Below are 19996 nucleotides of genomic sequence, written 5' to 3'. Positions count from 1 at the left end.
ATGGTTATTGCATGCTGCCACTACAGGGCAGATAAAGTTGCTTGGGTGCCCTAACTACGCATTTGGGTGCTCTAATTGTGCATCGCTTGATTTGGGTACAATTATAACATGATTGTGATGTTATATATATAAATAATATTATCCTAGTTTACTGATGCGTATTCTCAACCTTAAAGTCATTTTTGTCTAGAAATTCACCAATTAAATGGGGTTGAGCAGTTAAATAGCAAAAATTTTTGATGATGCAAAATTACTTAGGTTAGTAAAGTCTAGGGATGACTGCAGGAAACTTTAGAAAGACCTCCCAAAGCTTGATAAGTGGGCAGTACAATGGCAGATGAAGTATGGGGCTTGTCTACATGGTGAATTAGTGTGTGGCAAGCCAGGGTGTGAATCTACAGCACACCAGTTTGGTGCATACTATCTCACCATGTGTACTTTGTTAAAGCACAGTGAAAGTCCCAGATTGCAGCTTAGCCCACTGCACTTTTCAAGCAGGTGTGCTATACACTTACACCCTTGTTGCCAAGCACTAATTTGCCATGTAAAATACAAAAGATTTTGTGGTTTGCGTAGAAGAGAAATTTAGTTTCCATACCTGTAATTTTTATGTTTTGTAATGGATGGCACTAGATACCAACTTTTGCCCACTAAACTTGATTATTACAACAAAGGCTGTTTTAGATTTTTTTTTTTAATTCTCCATTGAGTTCAGACTGACTCTGCTGAACTACTGCAGCATCATACTCTGACTCCAGGAAATGAGTTCCATAAGCTAAAGGTAGAAAATATGAGTAAGTCGCTGATTCTGCAAAAACTTACACACATTCTTAACTTTAAGCATGTGAGCAGTCACACTGAGTTCAAGGGGACTACTTGTACTTAAAATTAAGCATGTGCATAAATCTTTGCAGGATTGGAGCATGATACTGTTGATAAAATTAACAACATTTAGAGTACAATATACGTACATTTAATTATTCCAGACACCCCAGGAAGAAAGACAGATAATCAGAAATGTGGTTCATCTAGGCTGCAACTTTACTAAGTACAATAGAACCCCTATTTTATGAAACAATTGGGCTTGAGGCATTCATAAAATTGAACATCTCAAAATTACAGTAGGTACAGTGCATAACTGCAACATGGTGCACGGAATGAGAAGGGATGTTGACATGTTCTTCATCAACATCATTTTTCTTATGTGATTTGTTTTTTCTGTCAGGGAAAAATGGTTCATAGAACTGGTCATTCATAAAACTGATGCTCTGCTGTAAAACATTTGGGAAACTATGTGGCAATAACTTGTTCATTACAGGTCATTCTTCCCTTCAAAAGCTGTACCACTGGGGGTAAGGGCTGCCCTCACTCCCCCACATGTTTAACCTAGTCCCAGCACCATTATGGGGACCCATCATCCTCCCCTTAGACAAGAGTTGAGATAAAGAGGAAAGTGGTTTTTCCTCACTCTACCGGACATTAGGAGCCCCAACCCTTTCCTGCACCTTCTTTAGGAAATGCTGTCTCCTAATCCACTTCTATTCTAGTTTATCAGGGAACGGGACCTCCTATTGAATGACTACCTGTACTGGGCACCTTCTATATTTCAACAAGCTAACCTATTCACCAGATCCCTGGGCTGGAGAGTTGAAAATGAAAAATCCCACACTGCATAGGCCAGTCTAGTAAAGCGGGCAGAAAAACTTTCCTAGCCCCAAAAGACAACTAGCGTGATACACACCCAGAGGCCCAAAACCTTGGTCATACTCTAATCCCAAGGGGGGTGGGTGGGATTTGTTTCTCCCGGTGCAGAAAGGCACCCTAGGCAGTGGAAAGGGATTATAAATCTTCCCTTTGAGTGCACAGGTTCTAATAGGATTACACTGCAACATTCTGTCCATCCAGGCAGCCAAGGAGTCCTCACGCCCCCCCTTCTTCTCAAGCCCATGAGGAGGCTGAGTCCCCACAAGGGGAAAAAGTGGGGAGGGCAATTCTTAAAGTGGCCAAGGCTTTTCTTTCCCCTGCTGGCTCAGACAAAGACTCCTCATCTCTGAGGCTGGGAGAGAATTTTGTCCAGAAGAGTTTGATATATAAATATGAGTGTGGGGGAATCTTTGCAGACTAGTGGGTGGCCCTCTTTTACAAGAAATGAAATAAGGAAATCGATTTTCTCTTTCTCATTCAAAGTATCCAGAGGTCTTGACATTATGGGAAATATCCATCAGTAAGATGCAATTTCTTGGATGGAAAGTAACTTCAAATACAAAGCAATATAAATCCCTCTAAGAGAAACAATGGAAATGTTTACTTTATTATTCTTATCTGGTTTGATCTTTTTACTTGTTGTAATTTTAATTTTATTTGCTCGCTTAATGTAAACTGAGGGCAGCCTGGAAGGCCCCAAGGCTGTATCAGCCAAGGAATGAATATCAATATTGTAGTGCTTGGTGAAGGAATTGCAAATCTCAAATTGTTGTATTGCAAATTTCATTATGCAACTATTTTTGCTTCTCAGCCCAGAACTTTGAGGAGCCCCTTGTAAAATGTACTTTGATGCCTCTAGGAAGGGTCTTATTGTATGCTTTGAATGCTTAGTATCTGTCTGATTTGGTCCATCAAGAGACTATAGATTGGAGGCCTTCAAGCAAGAATGAGGATATCTGACTTTTCTCTATTCTTGGTCCAATATAGATAGATTTTAAAACTTTTTCACATCAAATATATGAAGGTGATTTTCAAATGGATGTTGGACTTAAGGCAAAACTAAGAGAAAGAAATTGATAAAACGGAAATGTTCATTTTGCTTGTATATAAAACCAAAAGATGGACTAAGCTCCATCTTTTCAAGGAAGAATTGGAGATAGAATTCTTTAATCGACAAAGCTACCAACTCATTTACTGTTAGCTGAAACTTCTGCTACAAGGTAGGAAATGGAAACAAATATAGTTAGGCCTCTATTAAAGGAGGTTTGTGAGAGTTTTCAAAATTAAGTGCTGCTATTTCACTGGGAGCTCCTCTTGTGCAGCAATGTTTAAGAAACTGGAGACAGCAGCATGACATTGGAGGAGAAGGATGAGACCAGAAAACTTGGATTAATAACCTCAAGAGTATATAAGAGTACACCTTTAGGCAACTGGGATTTAATCCTTTCTGGAGGCCACCCAAAAGAAACTGAAGGATGTATCTGACAAAAGTCAGCTGGGGTGAATTTAGGCTGAGGGCTGTGCAGCAGGAGAACAAATCTAACAGAATATTGGAAGAGAAGGATTAAAAACTGGGAATCTGATTTTCAAAAGTGCTGAGCACCCACAAATCCAGCTGAAGTAAATAGGAGCTGCAGGTGCTCGGGACCTTTGGAAATCAAGCTCAGCATTTTTAGAAATGTCACTAGTGAGAGAATAACTAATTACTGTTTCTTGAAAATGAGTTCCATAGCTGATAAAACCCAGTATTGATATTTTGTTTGTTTAATTATGGATTGCTATTGCTGCAGTTATTCTGGACTGTGTGGGAAGAAGTTTGCTTCAAGTACATTTTCAACAGTAAGTCATCCATCTAATGTAGATATCAATAACAGCATGAGAGAAAATTGTATGCAAGATGACATGGACATAAATAGGTAATGTTTCCCTTTAATTACACGAAAATGAGCATAATAATGGCTAGACCTGATTTGAGAAAGAGAAGGTAGATTTTTTGAGATCTATGGAGCATAGAGAAGTCAAGTGGGACCATTTCTTCAATGAGTCATAGAATATTTTCTGCTCTGGATCTTGCTTCACTTGCAAATTAAATACCTGGATAAAGCTCTGAAGGTGTGTGTGATTTTGGCTCTTATTCTCAGATTTATTTATAATTACAATTTTATTGACAGAGGATATGGAAGGGAGAGGGAAAATATGATATTTTAAATTAAGGCTGAGAATACGTATCAGTAATTTAAGGGTAAAAAAAAAAGAAGGCATTTTGACATTTTCAAAACCAATCATTATAAACTTAGAAAATTCAGTGAACATGTTTAAATGTATTTTATGTAATGCACACAAACAACCTTAACTCTGCCCTGTAGTGATGTCATGCTTTAAACACATCTATGATTAAGGCAATTTTAGTGTTTGTGGTCCCAGATTAGATTAGATTTATTTTTATAGACTTTTTTTCATATCCCTTCCACCTTGTGGCATTGGCAGTTACTGACACAGTTTCATGAGCTGGCAGAGTGGAGAGAGTTGTCATAGAGTGGGGTTCTGCTAATTTTTCTGATAGTTCTTAGAGAGTGGTGATGAGTGATTACTTCTCCTTCCTGAATGCTAACGTGTGGAATCCCACAGGGAGTAGTCCTGTTGACCCTTCTGTTCAACATCTGTTATCTCATAAGTAGAGATCATGAGATGATATGGGCTATAACATATTCCCTATGCTCATGACATTTTCTCTCTTCTGACCCAGAAACTTACCCAGTGTCTGGCAAAAATTGGACACTACATGAAAGCCATTTGGTTGGAGTCCAATCTGGCAAGACAAAGGTAATGTTCATTGGCAGATGAAAATGCTTTGAGGACCTGGTGAAAGCTATAATTGTTCTACCATTTGACTGTATCTGCTCAACTGGTATCAAAATGGTTCACAGTCAAGGGGGATCTTACTAGACTCCTCATTATTTCTGTATGTACAAGTCACATCAGGTAACAGAATATCCTTCTTTCACCGAAGGCTGACAAACAGACTTACTAGATGAAATTCAAGTCACTGGTTATCTTTTTTAAACAGTCACACTTGAATAGTCTAGGCATATGGTACTGAAAGCATGGCTTCACCATATCTAACTTACCATTAGTCTGTGTTCCTCCAGTACACTGGAACTTATTCTCCCAAAGACTTAACACTTATGAGTGCTGGTGGCAGAGTGTTTTTGAGATTTAGGCTGTTCCTTAGAATTCATGCCTTGTGAAAACACAACTATGGATAAATCTGGCCACTTTTAGAAGAGGCATCACTTTGCTCAGGCTTTTCTGTATGGTTAAATCTTTGTTTCCTAGCCCAGGTGAAAGGGTGCTGGCATCAGCAGAGTATGCTATTTGGTCTCGTACTGGGAATTTGAATCTCTCAGTGTAAGTTTTATAATATGTTGATGGACACCAAATAAAGTGTGTAGTAATAATAAAGCTGACTAGAAATATCTTCTATTACACATCATGTAAAAGAATGTCAGGTGACTATCTCAATGTACTTTTAATAAATACATTGAAAACCAATAGATTTGGACTACATGTGGTTCTGCATCCAGATAAGTTATTTGTCGTTTATTGTTGCTAAATGGCATTGTTTGGCACCCATTGGTTCTTTCCCCAGGTGTGATTACTTCCGATTGAAATGGGGGGGGGGGGAAGCGGGATGAGTAGGTGAGCTTTGAGAGGCTTTCTCCAGTGCAACCTGGTCCCTATTGTAGAAGAAAGATTCAGTTGTGCATGAAAACTTTCTCCTCCTTTCCCTTTCTTTTCCACTGTAATGCGCCACTGAGTTTCTGTTTCTGACGCTCAAAAGAACCCCAACCCCAGCACAAACACCTCCGGGCAAATCTTACCCTTTGCGTCTGTGGAATGATGCTCCAGTTAAGAGTCTGTGACAGGTAATAGCGGCAAAGAGTCCTGTGGCACCTCATAGACTAACAGAGGTATTGGAGCATAAGCTTTCCTGGGTGAATACCCACTTCGCCGGATGCATGTCAGGTAATGGAGTTTAGGTAAACTGAGATAAAGAATCTCTGACGGCTACGGAGAAAGCCAAGTAATTAAAAGGAACAAGGGAAAGAAATAAACTGAAAAGTAGTAAGAAGAAAAGTACTATATTACGGAACGGGAAGCAAGAAAGACAGAAAATTCATTTGAGTAAATTAGATAAGTAAGAGACAGAAAATAGACGTTAGATATATTAATTGAAGGAGAGTATTAAGATAGTAGTTGGAAGAGTAGAAAAGAAAACTCAGAAGACTTACATTATTCAAAGAGTATATGTTTGTTTCGTTTCTTTAGGACTCGCCCTTGCTGTTATCTTTTCAGTAGGTTACTCTGATTCCAGACAAACATCCGTAAGGTACGTGGCTATGTACGAATTTGACTTTTCCTTCTCTGTGACCAGAGTTCGGATTGTGGGTGGGTGGTATTTTATTCACTTTCTCCTACACTTTGGGTTGGATCTAAGGGGCGGGGCCCTGTACTTTCTTCAGCTTCGGAAGGCGAAAAAATGAAGTCAAGAAGAACCTGAGCCCTCTCCCTAAGGACTGAGCTCTCCAGCCGATAGCAGCCGGGATGCCGCCGATGCCCTCCCAGAACCCCTCACTCAGGTCAGGGCAGAGCTCAGCTCAGCTGCTTTTAGTAATTGTACTGTCGTGACTCCTCTCCTGTTATTGGGTGTGACTAAAGATATTGGCGTGCACGGCTTTCCCCTCTTACATTCAGCGGTGCACTGCACCCGGTTAGCTCCCATCCCCTTTGTACCTTTGCTCCATCGCACTCTCTGCTCCAGTTCGCCTCCACGGCCGACCCCGTCTCCTCTTTCCTCAGGGGCTCCTTTCCCAGCCACTTCGCCCCCTCGTAACCCCTTTCTTCCTCATCCGATTTCTCTGGCCGCCTTTCCCACTCTCACTCTCTGCTCTCCCCACCCCCTTCCCCTGGCTCCTCTCCACCCCCGCCTCTCGGGAGAGCCCCGGCAGCGGCTGCTGTGCAGCGTCTCTCTCCACCCCCCTCCCTCGGTGCGTCCGCCCCTTGAGCAGCTGGGCTCGGTCCTCCCAGCGCGTCCCTGGCGCTTGGCTCCTCCTTGTCCTTCCTCGCGTGATTTTTATCGCACCCATTTTTGTGCCTTTATAAATAAATAACAATAATAATAAAAAATCTCCTCCCCACCCCGGCTGGGCGTCGATCGCCCGCGAGAAGCGGAGCCCCGCCACTCCCGCGGCAGGAAGAAGCGCCGCTCGGGCCAGGCGGGGGCCCGGCAGGAAGATGCCGAGCCCCCACCCGTGACTCCCGCTCTCAGCGCGGCGATGGGTTAGGCGGATTGTATCCAGCAGCCGAGAGAAGAGCAGTCGAGCGCGGCGGCGGCCAGGCCCGCGCGGCAGCACCTGCAGCAGGAGGCGGCGGCGGCTGCGGCCGTCAGCGGCGCCCCACACACAGCCCCCGCCATGGACCTCGGGCTGGAAGGATGAGCCGGCTACAGCTGCCGGCGGCTGGGGCTCGCGCGCACCCTGAAGGGTTTGCCCCCGCTCGGCGCTCGTGGGCGGCGGGGCTTCCGTCCCACACCCCCAGCTTCTCTCCCTGCAGCCGGCCTCCTGCCCCTGGCGTCCCCGCGGCCGCTGGTTTCCGCGCTCGGACTCTTCCCCTGGCACCGGGGTTAGCGTAATCTGGCCTGGCTCCTTCTCCTGGGCTCAGTCGCGGCCCCCGGCTCTCTGTCTGGCTACCCCCTCAGGTCTGCGCCCGTTCCGCTGCCCCCTCCCAAAGTCCCTGGTCCTCCAGCTCCCTGTTCATTGCGCTTCGGCCCGAGCGTCACTCTCCTTCCTCCCTTCTCCCCCCGCGGCTGCCCTCACGAGTGGGCAGAGTGTGTGTGGGTGAGGCCGGGCTTCCCCGGCCAGCCCCCTCCCCGGGGCGCTGTTGATTCATCCGGCAGCCCATTGACCCGCGTGCACTGACTTGTATGTATCGCTCCCCGCGCCAGCGGCCGCTGCTCCTGCCGCTGCCGCCCAGGCGAGCCCCGCGTCTCCCGTCGCGTGGCTGAGCTCCACGAAACATGTCGGCTCCTGTCGGGCCGCGGGGCGGCCCTGCTCCTCCTCCGCCTCCGCCACCTCAGGCCCCGCAGCCGGAGATGCCCGACCTCAGCCACCTCACGGAGGAAGAGCGGAAGATCATCCTGGCCGTCATGGAGCGGCAGAAGAAGGAGGAAGAGAAGGAGCAGTCCGTGCTCAAGTAAGGGCAGCCCCCTCCTTTCCTACCCGCTCAGGGCCGCAGAGAGGGCCGGGGTGGCGGTCTCGACCCCAGCCCCGGCGCTGTTTCGGGGACTGGGGGCTCGATTCTGTCGGGGCCCTAGCTGCCGTGGGGAGGGGGATGCTGATGGGCGTGTGGAGGTGAGGCCGCTCGGCTGTGGTATTTGCTCCATGTCCCCGGTGCCTTGCCCTCTCCCCCCGCCTCCCCCCGGCTCTCTGGGGGCAGGAGGAGGCGGCTGGCACCGGGCAGAGACTGGGGCTAGGTACTCAACATGGCCGCACAGGTGCTGCTGTTCTAACCCGGCGTGTGCAAGGAAAAGGGTCTAGGCAGCGGGGGAGCTGCCGGAGGGCGGGTGGGAGGGGGCGGGCTCGGTCCTGGCTTGTGTGCCGGGCTCCGAGCCTGTGGCGCGGCGCCGGGGCCGCTCGCCCCCACACCCCGGGCCGGAGATGTGGGGCCGGGGCCTAGGCTCTAACTGTCTCCAAGTGGGTTTGCAAGAGCCGCCATCTTCCTCCACCAGCGTCGCCCGCCCGCCCCGGCTCCGCGCCTCTCTCCTAGCTGAGAAAGCGTCTCCGCGGGGTGGGGACTCAGCCCCCGGCACCTGTGGTTCCCTAACACCCTGTCCCGCTAGCCACACGCCGGGCGGGGCCTGCAGGCTGCCAGCGGCCGAGACGCTGAGGAGGGAAGCACGTTTTTACAGCGGCTCTGTAACTTCAGCACCAGGGAGCTGTCCAGACCCGGGGGTGGAGGTGGGGGCCGTTTATGGCCCTGCTGTCCTTCCTCGTCTCTCCATCGCCTCCCTTCCGTCTGCAGACGGGTCCAGCTCTCAGCCGTTGTCAGGGATGGGGGCACTTGTCTCGGAAGGCTCTACATTTTAATGCATTTTTGTTTCTTCGAAGTGCAGCGGGAAGTGAAGGGTGCTAAGGAAATGCAAACTTTTTTTTGTAATCTTCGGTGATTTTTACCTATCTAAGGCACTTGGGCAGGGATTCAGATCTATTGCTTGCAGGTTAACGTGAAGATACTGGGTTTGTAATCTCGATCCGTACGGTTGTCCCATAAGTCTACTTACCAAACTCATGAAAACTGCTTCCCTATCTGGTGAAAACACCACATTCACCTATAATGATTTAGAAGTATAAAACCACACTACTATACACAGTATTGTGTGTGGAAATATGAAAAAGCCAGAAAAGAGGCAGCATAATATTTTTTTCACAGTATCAGCAGTTAAGGCAAAAAAGAGAGAACTGCATGAGTCAACACTGTCTCTTGACCATTGTGGTCTTCAACTGTTCCTTCAAAATCTGTAGCTAAAAGCTATCTCTGGGCCTTAACGCTTGGTCAGAAGTGTGTGTGTTCCAGTCATTGTTTAATTAGGAATGTGCTAGTGGAAATTTAAACTATGGATATTCTTTAAATAACAGTTATAGAAGGCAGAAGAGTGCTCCACTTCTTAAATCCTTTTCATTGTCCCTCTGCTTTAAAAAATGCTTTAATATGTCAACATTACGAAGAATACCAGTGTGAATTATGTAATTTGACTTCCAGTGTATATCTAATTTTGTCATTCTAATTCTAAATAATCAAAAGCAATTCAGAGTATTAAATAGCTGACATTTTAATATTATATATTTCACACAATTGTGGCACCCACATTTTAAAGTACTTAAAAGATTTGTTACATTTCTGAATAATATGGAGAATCAAAATAAAAGAATATACATTTTTAACTTAAAAGTTTTGTGTGTTTAAAAACATTAACAAGAAATGAAATTACAAGTTATTAATCAGAAGTATAGCTTCAATATATGAGAGTAGCATTAAAGATTAACAAATAATGCTGGCAACTTTGTTTTGGATTCGATAATATTTGTGATTTTAAAAATTACATTCACTGTAAGAAAGTAAGAATATCACTTTTTTTATAGTGAAAAATCATGTGTAATTCTAAAATCTAAACATGAGTTATGTGTATTTTAAATGTGATTGTGACCTATATGCATGAGGAGTCATCTAATTTTTTAGGAGTAAGGTTGTTACAAGGCTAAGAATTTCATAAATGATCACTAATGTGCATCTTATAGGCAGAGTAATTTCCCAGTATTTTAAGAAAGCGAGAGGCTCCAACTAACATCAAATGGTTTAAGTGTAAGGATTATAAGTGTAAACAGATTTTCTATTTTTTTTAAATTTAAGTTTGCTCTGTTATTATATGAGAACACACTCAGCACAGAAGGAAGTTTGTGGGGGGGGGGGGAAAGAATGCATGCAGTTACAAAATAAAGTAAGGTGATACCACACCCTTCATTAGAACTTTGAGAGAAGCTATATGCATTCTATGAGGCTTAGTTTCTCATTGTTTTCACATGCAAACCTCCTATTGCTGGAGCTATGTCAATTTATATCAGCTGAAGCGCTGACCCAATGTCTTCCCATTAAGGAGTGTCATCGCTGTAATTTCAGTTTTTCACTTGACACAGCAGTGGGGGGATGGTGTGCTGGAGGCTGAGAATTGTGTATAGGGTATTGGAAAGACTATATGCAAAAATATGTATATACAGGATGGACCGAAACAACTATTTTATAGAAGTATTGTTGTCAATGGGAGTTAATAATAATTTACAAGACCTTGAGAAGTGATATGGTTTCAGGTAAACAACTTATCAATGTTATTTTCTAAAGACATTTTATTTACTTTATTTAATGTGAAATATGCACTTAACAGTTTTAAAGCACTGTTTATTCTAAAAATGTTCTCTTTTCTATATTTACTAGAAAAAATATCATGCAAAAATTTGTTCTGCTCTCTTAAGTAAATATTTTGCAGTTTAACCTTCTTGACAGGTATGTCCCCCAATTTCTAAAAGAAAACAAGAACATTAATACAACATATACATTTAACTATTCTTATTGATATCATGCAGATAGAGCCAAATTCTACACTCCTTATTCAAGCAAAATTTCCACTGAAGGCAAACTTCTTTTGAAGTGAAATGGACTTTTGTCTGAGTAAGAATTACGGGCTGTATCATTCCATTCCATGAAAATATAACATGGGAGGGTAAAATTATGCTGGAAAGTCTGAGCTAACACTTGGAGAGGTCTTGTGATAACATTCTTATTAGAGAATCAAGGGGATATGAATGGATTTCCTGTAAACTTTGGGGGAACTTATGATGACTGAATGTCAGTCTGAGGGGCTAGCCCCTCCCTCCACTCTACTGCTTTCTTCAATTCCATTTCAAGTTCTTGCATGGTGCCCATCACTGTGATATTTTAGCACTTTCCAGAAGTTCATTAAATAATGTGATTCGTATCTGTCATGTGGGCTATTTATTTTTATTCCTCCCCCTTTCTATCTCCAGGGGGAAATGTGTATGTCTATTAAAAAAATATAGATATATAATTTTCTTCTCTCTACATGCGCTAATCTTTTTTTGGGAAGTGAAGGTAGATGCTATAGAGTTTGAATCTGCAGGAGTTAATTTTGATAAGGTCAGCATGAACTCCTGCTGAGATTTGTTGGGAGAAGATGACATGTAAAGTGGCTGTTTACCAGATCTGCTCCCTTCTGGCAGGCTCTGTCTCCTAAAAGCACACATCTGTAGCCATGCAGTGCTCTCATGGAGGAGGAGGGGTCAGGATACTGTGCTGCTTCTACTCTGAGCCTCTCCTCTGGAAGGTTTGGTACTACTGGAGTTGGGTTTTTGTTTCTTTCATCCCTGCTTTCTTGAATGTTGATTTGGGTTTGGTGTAAGAGTTGCTGCAGCTGGCCCTTCATTAAGGCTATCATTCTATACTTAGCTCACTGTGTTGTTTGTTTTTTCCTAAATCAGCTATAGGCCTAAATTTGAGATTCTTTGCTTTTGCTGATTTGTGTTTCAACCTAAAGCTATTTAAACATATATTATTGTAATTTATTTGTGAGGCAATTTATCTTTACTAGAAACTAAAGTAATGTTTTAATATTGGACTGTCATTTTTTAATCTGGAAAACTGCACATTTTAAAAATGTTCCTTCCATAGAAAAAACATTTTGCTGAGATTTAACAAAAGTATTTCAATTAACAGGCAAAGTAAATGTAGCGTGGTTAAAAAGATAACTTGACAGAAAAAGATTTTGAGCAATATTTAATATACATAATATATGTAATCCAGATGCAATAAATTTTACCTCTACAATTTATACAAGTTCATCCCAATTAAACTACAAAAATGCGAATGTTTTGAACCTCTGTTGTTTTAGGGACTTTGTGTAGAATTTGCATGATTTTTCATTTAAAATACGTATGTTCTGCATCTTTTTTCTAGTTTTATCCATGTAAGCTTCCTAACAGATTTTCAGGTCATGTTGTCTCTATATAAATGAATTTATGATCCCAGTCTTGCAAGGTCCTGAGTGTGCTCCAACGTCCACTGATTTGATTGGCATTGAGTGCACTTTGCAGGATTGGGCCCTATGTTAGAAAAAATGCAAATTAACTTAAGTCTCTGTATGAATCTGACTTTTGTGTGGGAGGGCTGGCTTGAGGGGAGTGCTTACTGGGAGGTCTCACAAAGCGTAGTAAGGTGGCAACATTATTGCATGACAGACTAGGGAATGGTCCTTTAGGCGCATATGTGTGTGTCCAGCTTACCTTCAGTGTCACCAGAGGTTGGCAGCTATTTCAGGTGACCAGTCTGTTATGCCTAAAAAAACTAGGATAAAATGCTGTTCTCTGTAAAACCAACAGGAACAGGCTCTGAAAACAATGTACATTTCATTGTTTCAGAGACATATTGTAATCCTATTTTATAAATAAACTGAAATTAGGTGTTCATTCACATGGTGCTGAGTGGGGTGTGGGCACGATGAAGGGATTGGAAGAGGAAGTAGGTATGGCTAGCACAGTGGACAAAAGATGATTTTTGCAGCTGTGTTTTTTTGATGCAGTGAAGTGACAGCTAAGGAGGTCAGAGAAGAGGAGTTCTCAGTAGTCATGAGGAAAGATGATAAAGTGTTTAATGGCAGGAATGAAGTGACTTTGGAGAAGTAAAGGAAAAAATACTTAGGATTTAGCAGTAGTGTTGATGTGGGAGGAGACTGTTGCCTGAGAGTTCTAATCCTGATTTGCCAGTTTGTGGTCTTCAGAGTTACACAAACTATTTGTATGTGTTACTGCTATATAAAATATGATTAAAGCTTCCCTACCTCACTATGCAAATTGATTAGTTAGGATTTATACAATTTTTTTTAAAGATAAAAAACATGAAATGCTCGGTGTTTTGATTGTTGTTGGGGTGTATGCGTATAAAGTGATCACTCTTTGTATGTTTTTTCTGAAGTGCAAATATGAGGGATTCGGAAGTGCAAGTATGAGGGATTCAAAATTTTTAAGATGATGTAAATCTTGAGGGCCCACTGATCTGAGTAATGTCAGCTCAAGATTCTTGAAAATAAAACAACTGGTTGCCAAAGGGTAGAACAAAGATCCTTTGGTCCAAGCATGCATCAGACTTCCTGACTATTCAAAACCTCAGACTGTGGGGCAGCCAAGGAGGAGACAGAGGGTTGCCTCTGGTGGAATCTCTGCCTCTTTCTCAGTGGCTCTAAAGATCTTGAGTTGAATGTAACTGAGCACTGTCTGAAATATGGGTGCTGTTATGGCTGCTTCCTTTTAGGAGTTGGGATACAGAGCCCTGGAAGGACAGAGTTGCTCTGTCATCTTTTAAAATATGGAGGGCTTTGTCTGTCCCACTGCTGAAGAGGCTTTCCCTCAAATGGGAAGTCCTCAGTTATTGCCTGAATCTCTGTTGAAATTCCAGAGGACTGAAGCCAGAACTACCTTGTCCGGCTTATTTCAGTAGCCATGGTGTGACCTGCTGTATCATGTGTCCAGTGCAGTCTGCTGAGATGTTTGAGCAACCAGTTGGCCATAAGTTATTTCAGCAACTCTTGTTGCTCCTTGAGTAACTGATCAACAAAATTAGATAGTTTTCCCAAATTAAAAACACATGTTGAGCAGTACTTGATAATTTGCTGCTTTCATTTGAAGGCTTGCTGAAAAGATCCAGTTTTTTGGGGATCTTTTTTCTTTGGGGTGACTTTTGTGGACTTTGCTATTTTGTTCTCTCCTGTACTACTTGCGCAGCAAGAGAGCCAGATGAAGGATGAGAGTAAGTGTTCAAATCCTTTGCAGGGACTTGAGCTTCTGTCTGCTGTCTTAGAGGTAGCTGAGATGGAAGTAGGCCTATGCCAGATGGATTTGGCAGGTTCCAGCGGGCCATTGTTTATTGGCATGGCTAATTTCCCGGGTCTGTGTTAATGCAATATGTTTAAGAGCTTGTGGTGTTTTTCTTGAATAGTCTCCAGGGGAATGTCTAAGATTTTACGTGCACTTTAAGTACTTGAAAACTTTATTAATATGCAAAGATAGATGTAGATGGATTTGCTGCCTCACCAAAAGAAGATGAAGATATTGCAGATGGGACTGGATACTCTTTCTCTGGAATATTCTTGTCTACTTTCTTCCTTTTTTTCTAAAAGATATGCTCTAGGAATTATTTTGGAGAATTTCTTTGGCCTGTGTTCTATAGGAGATCAGACTAGATGATCAGATTTTTTTGAGGTAAATAATAACCTAGAACTATAGTCAACATTTCTTATTCAGGCAGTATTCCTATGATTTCATTATGTGTTTTGCCGAATATAGAGTGAAGGATGGAGCATACAGTTTTGTTTTTGTTTACTTGTGCCGTACAACATAGGTATACGGTGAAGATGAATTTAAATGTAGTGTCTTGAAACAGTGGAAAATAGAAAGTATAGGGAGAAGAAACTTGAGTGATGAAGGGCCTGACGCTCTTTTTCTCCTGTCTTTTTTTGTTTCTTTTACTGTCCGCTTGTTTTCTGTTTGATTATTCCACTTGCCTGTGCCACCTCTTCCTTCTTTCTGTAAAGTTACTATCACCCTTTTGGATGCTGGATAAATAGTAGTAGTAGTGGAGTTACTTCCTGTCAGTGACTAAGCAGAATGTGTTTGTAGATGAAGGCAGACTCCAAACGGGTAGTAGTGAATAGGAATAGGGAGTTGATTTTACCTCTCTATACAGTGTTGGTGAGACCAGTACTGGAATAATGTGTACAGTTCTAATGTCCACATTTTTAAGTTAAAAAATTGGAGAGGATTCAGAAAAGAACAACGGCAGTTTTTTGAGAGCTGTAGAAAATGCCTCATAATGAGAGATTGAGAGTTAAATCTGTTTAGTTTATCAAGGAGAAGATTGAGAAGTGCTTGATTACAGTGAGTATGTACCTTCATAGGGAGAAAATACCAGGTAGTAAAGGGATCATTATTCCAACAGAGAAAGGCATAACAAGAACAAATGGCTGGAAGCTTAAGCCAGACAAATTCAAATGAGAAATAAGGTACAAATTTTTAATAGTGAGGATGATTAACCATGGAAACAAACTACCAAGGGAAGTGATGGATTCTCCGCCATATGATGTCTTCAGATTAAGATCAGACGTCTTTCTGCACGTTATGCTTAGTCAAACCCAAGTTATTGGGTTCAATACAGGGGGAACTGGGTGAAATGTAATGGGTTGTGATATACAGGAGGTCAGACTACTTGATCTCATGGCCCCTTCTGGCCTTAAACTCTATGAATCTATGAGTAAGATAATTTAAAACCTATGAAAACGTTGAAAGCTTGATTTTTTGCATTGAAACTAAAGCCTAATTCCAGTATATATTGTAAGTTCTAAATTGTACAGAACAAAACTATCAATCTAACCTGATTTAAAAAGTGTATTTTTCCCCAGACCACTTTTAAAATATTTGCAGTGAACTTTGCATTTTCTTTCCATAATGAGAAGAAAAAAGTAATAAAAGAGTTCTAACTTTGAATTTTAAGACAGTGGGATTACTTATGTGTAAAGTTATTCATGTGCATAAACCTTCATTCTGCACTTCAAAGGCAGGCACAAGAGCTTCCTGGTGTGTTTTTTGTTTTTTTTTCCCCCCAGACTGGGTGCCAGCACCCCCTTCTGGCATGCTTGAAGTATTACAGAATATTGAGAGCAGAGTCACATAAAGAAGGTGAATGTTCCTTGGTGCACTTTGTTAGCTCTCCTTTTCTGGAAGGCTGTTTGCCTTTGTCTGTTTCTCTCCCCTCTAGCCCAGCTGCGGTTCTGACACTGGGAGGGTCTTTCAGAATGATTTTAGGGGAACTGGAGAATTTTCCTGTTTTTAGTGGTGTGGTGTGTGGTGGTTTTTTTTTTTTTTTTTGCTTCCAGCTGTTGAAGTGGGGCCCAGGATTCAAATAAAATGAGCCTTTGCACCGACTGTGCTCAACATGTGTGCAGCTACTCCCTCCCTCATCAGTAGTACTGGTAAAGGCTATTTGAGGAGATTAGGGGTTGGTTTTTAAAGTAGAAGCTAGCTTTACACATATGGAGAGGTGACGGAAAATGCTTCTATGCCGTCTTTTCATTTCCCTGATTCTGGGGCCAGCTGGAGGCTGAAACAACTCTGATGTAATTTAGAGCAGCTTCAGGTCTGAATGGTTGCAGTGACAAAGCATCTGGGAAAGAAAGACAGAAAAAATATAAAGACAAAACAAACAATACAAGCAGTAAACAGTGGTTACTTCAGATACAATCTCTTCTGTATTTCTTTCTGTGGAGAGCTTTCAGCAGAGATTACACCTTAAGAGTGGAACCTCTTCCGGTGGGGACACTCTTCTCTAGGTAAGATAAGACCAAAATCAGTAGTGAGTCCAGTCTCAGTGTATCATAGATAACAAAACACAGTTTATATGTAGGCAAAGGAATTTCATTTAAAGGTTGTTGAATCCTGTTTGATTTATCATGGGTAATATGAACAGTTTATAAATGGGTAAAGGTGAGTGTTAAATAAGTACTATGAAACCAAAAAAAAAAAAAAAGAATTTTAAATTGGTTACTTAAAAGAAACCATGAAAAGTAGTCTTCAGATGGGCAAATTAATGAATATTAAATTAATGAATACTCAAGATAGACCCAGGCAGACTGCAAAGAGCTACAAAACGATCTCTCAAAACTGGGTGGCTGGGAAACAAAATGGCAGATGAAATTTAATGTTGCTAAATACAAAGTGATGCACATTGGAAAACATAATCCCAACTATACATATAAAATGATGGGGGCTAAATTAGCTGTTACCACTCAAGAAAGAGATCTTGGAGTCATTGAGTGGATATTTTCAGAGAACTATCCACAATGTGCAGCAGCAGTCAAAAAAAAGGAACAGAATGTTGGGAATCATTAAACTAGGAATAGATAATAAGACAGAAAATATCTCATAGTCTCTATATAAATCCATGGTATGCCCATATCTTGCATACTGCATGCAGATGTGGTTGCCCCATCTCAAAAAAAGATATCTAGGAAAAGGTGCAGAAAAGGGCAACAAAAATTATTAGGGGTATGGAAAGGCTTCCCTATGACGAGAGATTAATAAGACTGGGACTTTTCAGCTAGGAAAAGAGACGACTAAGGGGGAATATGATAGAGGTCTATGAAATCATGACTGGTGTGAAGAAAGTAGATAAGGAAATGTTATGTATTCCTTCTCATAACACAAGACCCAGGGGTCACCAAATGAAATTAATAGGCAGCAGGTTTAAAACAAACAACAAAATATTTCTTCACACAACACACAGTCAGCCTGTGGAACTCTTTGCCAGAGGATGTTGTGAAGGCCAAGACTACAACAGGATTAAAAAAAGAACTAAATAAATTCATGGAGGATAGATCATCAATGGCTATTAGCCAGGATGGGCAGGGATGGTGTCCCTAGCCTCTGTTTGCCAGAAGCTGGGAATGAGCAACAGGGAATGGATCACTTGAGGATTAGCTGTTCATTCCATCTGGGGCAGCTGGCATTGGCCACTGTCAGAAGACAGGATACTGGGCTGGATGGAAGGAAGATATACCAGGCCTGAACAAAAGTAATAATGGTTTCCCTCCATACTGGCCTTGACTCCCATGGTTCCCCAGATTTCTTCTGATTCCTTTTTCACCAACCCTGGTTCCTGCCAATCTTTCAAGACTTGATTCATCAGGGCACTTTCACTCATGGAGACCTCCAGCATCTGAGATGTACTGCCTAGAATCTGAATGTTCTCCCTTTCTAGACCAGGTCTGTTCCTAATACTAGTATATTTCTTGCTCAAATTCTAAAAACCTTCAATGAATCATGCTTGTAAGGAGATTTGGAGACTGTGATCCTTTTGATGTGTATGACTATGCATCTCTACCAGGGAGAACTTGGAATTCCTCCTAGATGGCTTCAGTTTGTGTTTGAGGGGGAAGCTTGAGTCGTAAGATCTGAGATTTCCAGTCCCATCTGGATCACCCTGAATATGGACGTTGGACTATAACCTATAATTAATGCTGAAAGAACTCTTTGCTACTACAAAGCTCACCATCTCTACTATGAATCTGATCTCATAACTGTACCCTTGTCTGTATGTATACTGATCTTTTAACCAATACACTTATTTTTTTTTAATAAATTTTAGTTTAGTTAATAACGACTGGCTGTAAGCTTGTATTTGGGTAAGATTTGGAATAGTCATTTACCTGGAAGGTAATGTGTCCAATCCTTTGGGATTGGTAGAACTTTCTTATATGATTAAGATTTTCAGTAATCCTCATCATATTTGACTTGGGTGTCTGGGTGGAAGTCTAAGGCTGGATTGCTTTATGGGAACTGTGTTGTTGGCTTCTGGATAACCAGTAAGGTATTAGAAAAGCTGTTTTGTGCTGGCTTGGTGAATCTAAGTATTGGAATATCCACCAGCTTTGGGGATTGTCTACCCCATTCTTCGCAGTTTGCCCTAACTGAGTAATCTCAGAGTAACTCCCTGGGACCACGCTCACAGTTCTGTCTTGCTAAGGAAAGCCTCCTACTCACCATTAGAGAGTGGTGAGTGGATATTTCAAGCCGTAGGCTAGAATAATTCGGATGAAGCTAGTCCCATCTCTAGGTTAAATGTTATAAATACAGGAGATAACTTTTCATTTAGATTCCTCCTCCTCCAATAACATTAAGGAAACAGTTTGTTAAGATTGTGACACAAATTTACAACAACCAGCAGTTCAATTAAGACTGTCATTTTTCTCCTTAGCTCACATATTGTCATTCTCTCCCCCCTCTCCCCCTCCCTAGCCTCCAATGTGATAGAGATTTAAACTTTGGATGTGAATGGCTTGCTTTTTGTAAGTTGGTCATTGCCTTAACACTACCTTAACATTATTTATGTAGTTATTTATCTATATTACCTATACACAAGCTTTTGACAGTAGTCTGTTTCTGTAAATTTAACATGAATATTTCTGAATTGATTCTAATATCTGCATCATCTAAAGGCTGAATTCAGCACTGTGGACATTTAGAAAAACTTGTATCTGCTGTCTTGTGTGGCATGGAAATAAAATGAATTTTTGCCAAATCAGGCCCTCAGACAGCTGCTTTTTTTTTTTTTTTAAATTCAGAGTGCTTTCATTAATTTGGTTAGTCGTGATTATGATTCACTTCATTCTGTGTAACCAACTGCTGCACAGTAAGTGACAGTTGAATTATACATTACCGAAGAGTTAGAAAAATAGCATCCTATCATATTAAGAAGGCTGAGAATTACATTCTACTGAACACTGATGTCTTGAATCAACAAGGATTTTCATTAATAATTTTTATTTTTCTCATGAGTGATGATATAATAGACGTGAAAGATAGCTACAAAGAGTCTAAGCTATTCAAGAATAAATATTACCTTTTATTTTTGTGCAGAGAATGATATTTCTTGATTTTGCTTTGGAATATTTTCACTGCTTTTTGCAATCTCTCATTAATTGACTTGTAAAATTATATCAGTATCTGCAGGGGCATTGCTAATAATTTGTTTCACATACAATTCAAGCTGCAGATTCACAGATCTAAATATACCAGAATAGGAGACCTTCTCTCAGCAGTCATATTTTCTAAAGTCTGTCTAT

The 19996-nt window shown here is 41.7% G+C and overlaps 1 protein-coding gene across 43 annotated transcripts in view; it reads left to right on the top strand.

The window, feature by feature from the left end:
- Positions 1–6767: 6767 nt before the first annotated feature.
- The window catches only part of RIMS2 (regulating synaptic membrane exocytosis 2), a 737322-nt gene continuing 724093 nt past the window's right edge, over positions 6768–19996 (top strand). For 10 of the 43 annotated variants that reach the window (XM_075124984.1, XM_075124982.1, XM_075125005.1 and 7 more), the window contains exon 1: positions 6769–7956. In XM_075124984.1, the coding sequence (XP_074981085.1) occupies positions 7781–7956 (176 nt within the window). In that variant the 5' untranslated portion in view covers positions 6769–7780. Of the gene's footprint in view, positions 7957–19996 lie in introns of all 43 variants that reach the window. The other 33 variants (XM_075124990.1, XM_075124989.1, XM_075124987.1 and 30 more) reach the window with 6 other exon arrangements.

Source organism: Caretta caretta, chromosome 2 (genome assembly GCF_965140235.1).
Source record: "Caretta caretta isolate rCarCar2 chromosome 2, rCarCar1.hap1, whole genome shotgun sequence".
NCBI classification, from domain to species: domain Eukaryota; kingdom Metazoa; phylum Chordata; order Testudines; family Cheloniidae; genus Caretta; species Caretta caretta.
This window is presented reverse-complemented; position numbering and strand designations above follow the sequence as displayed.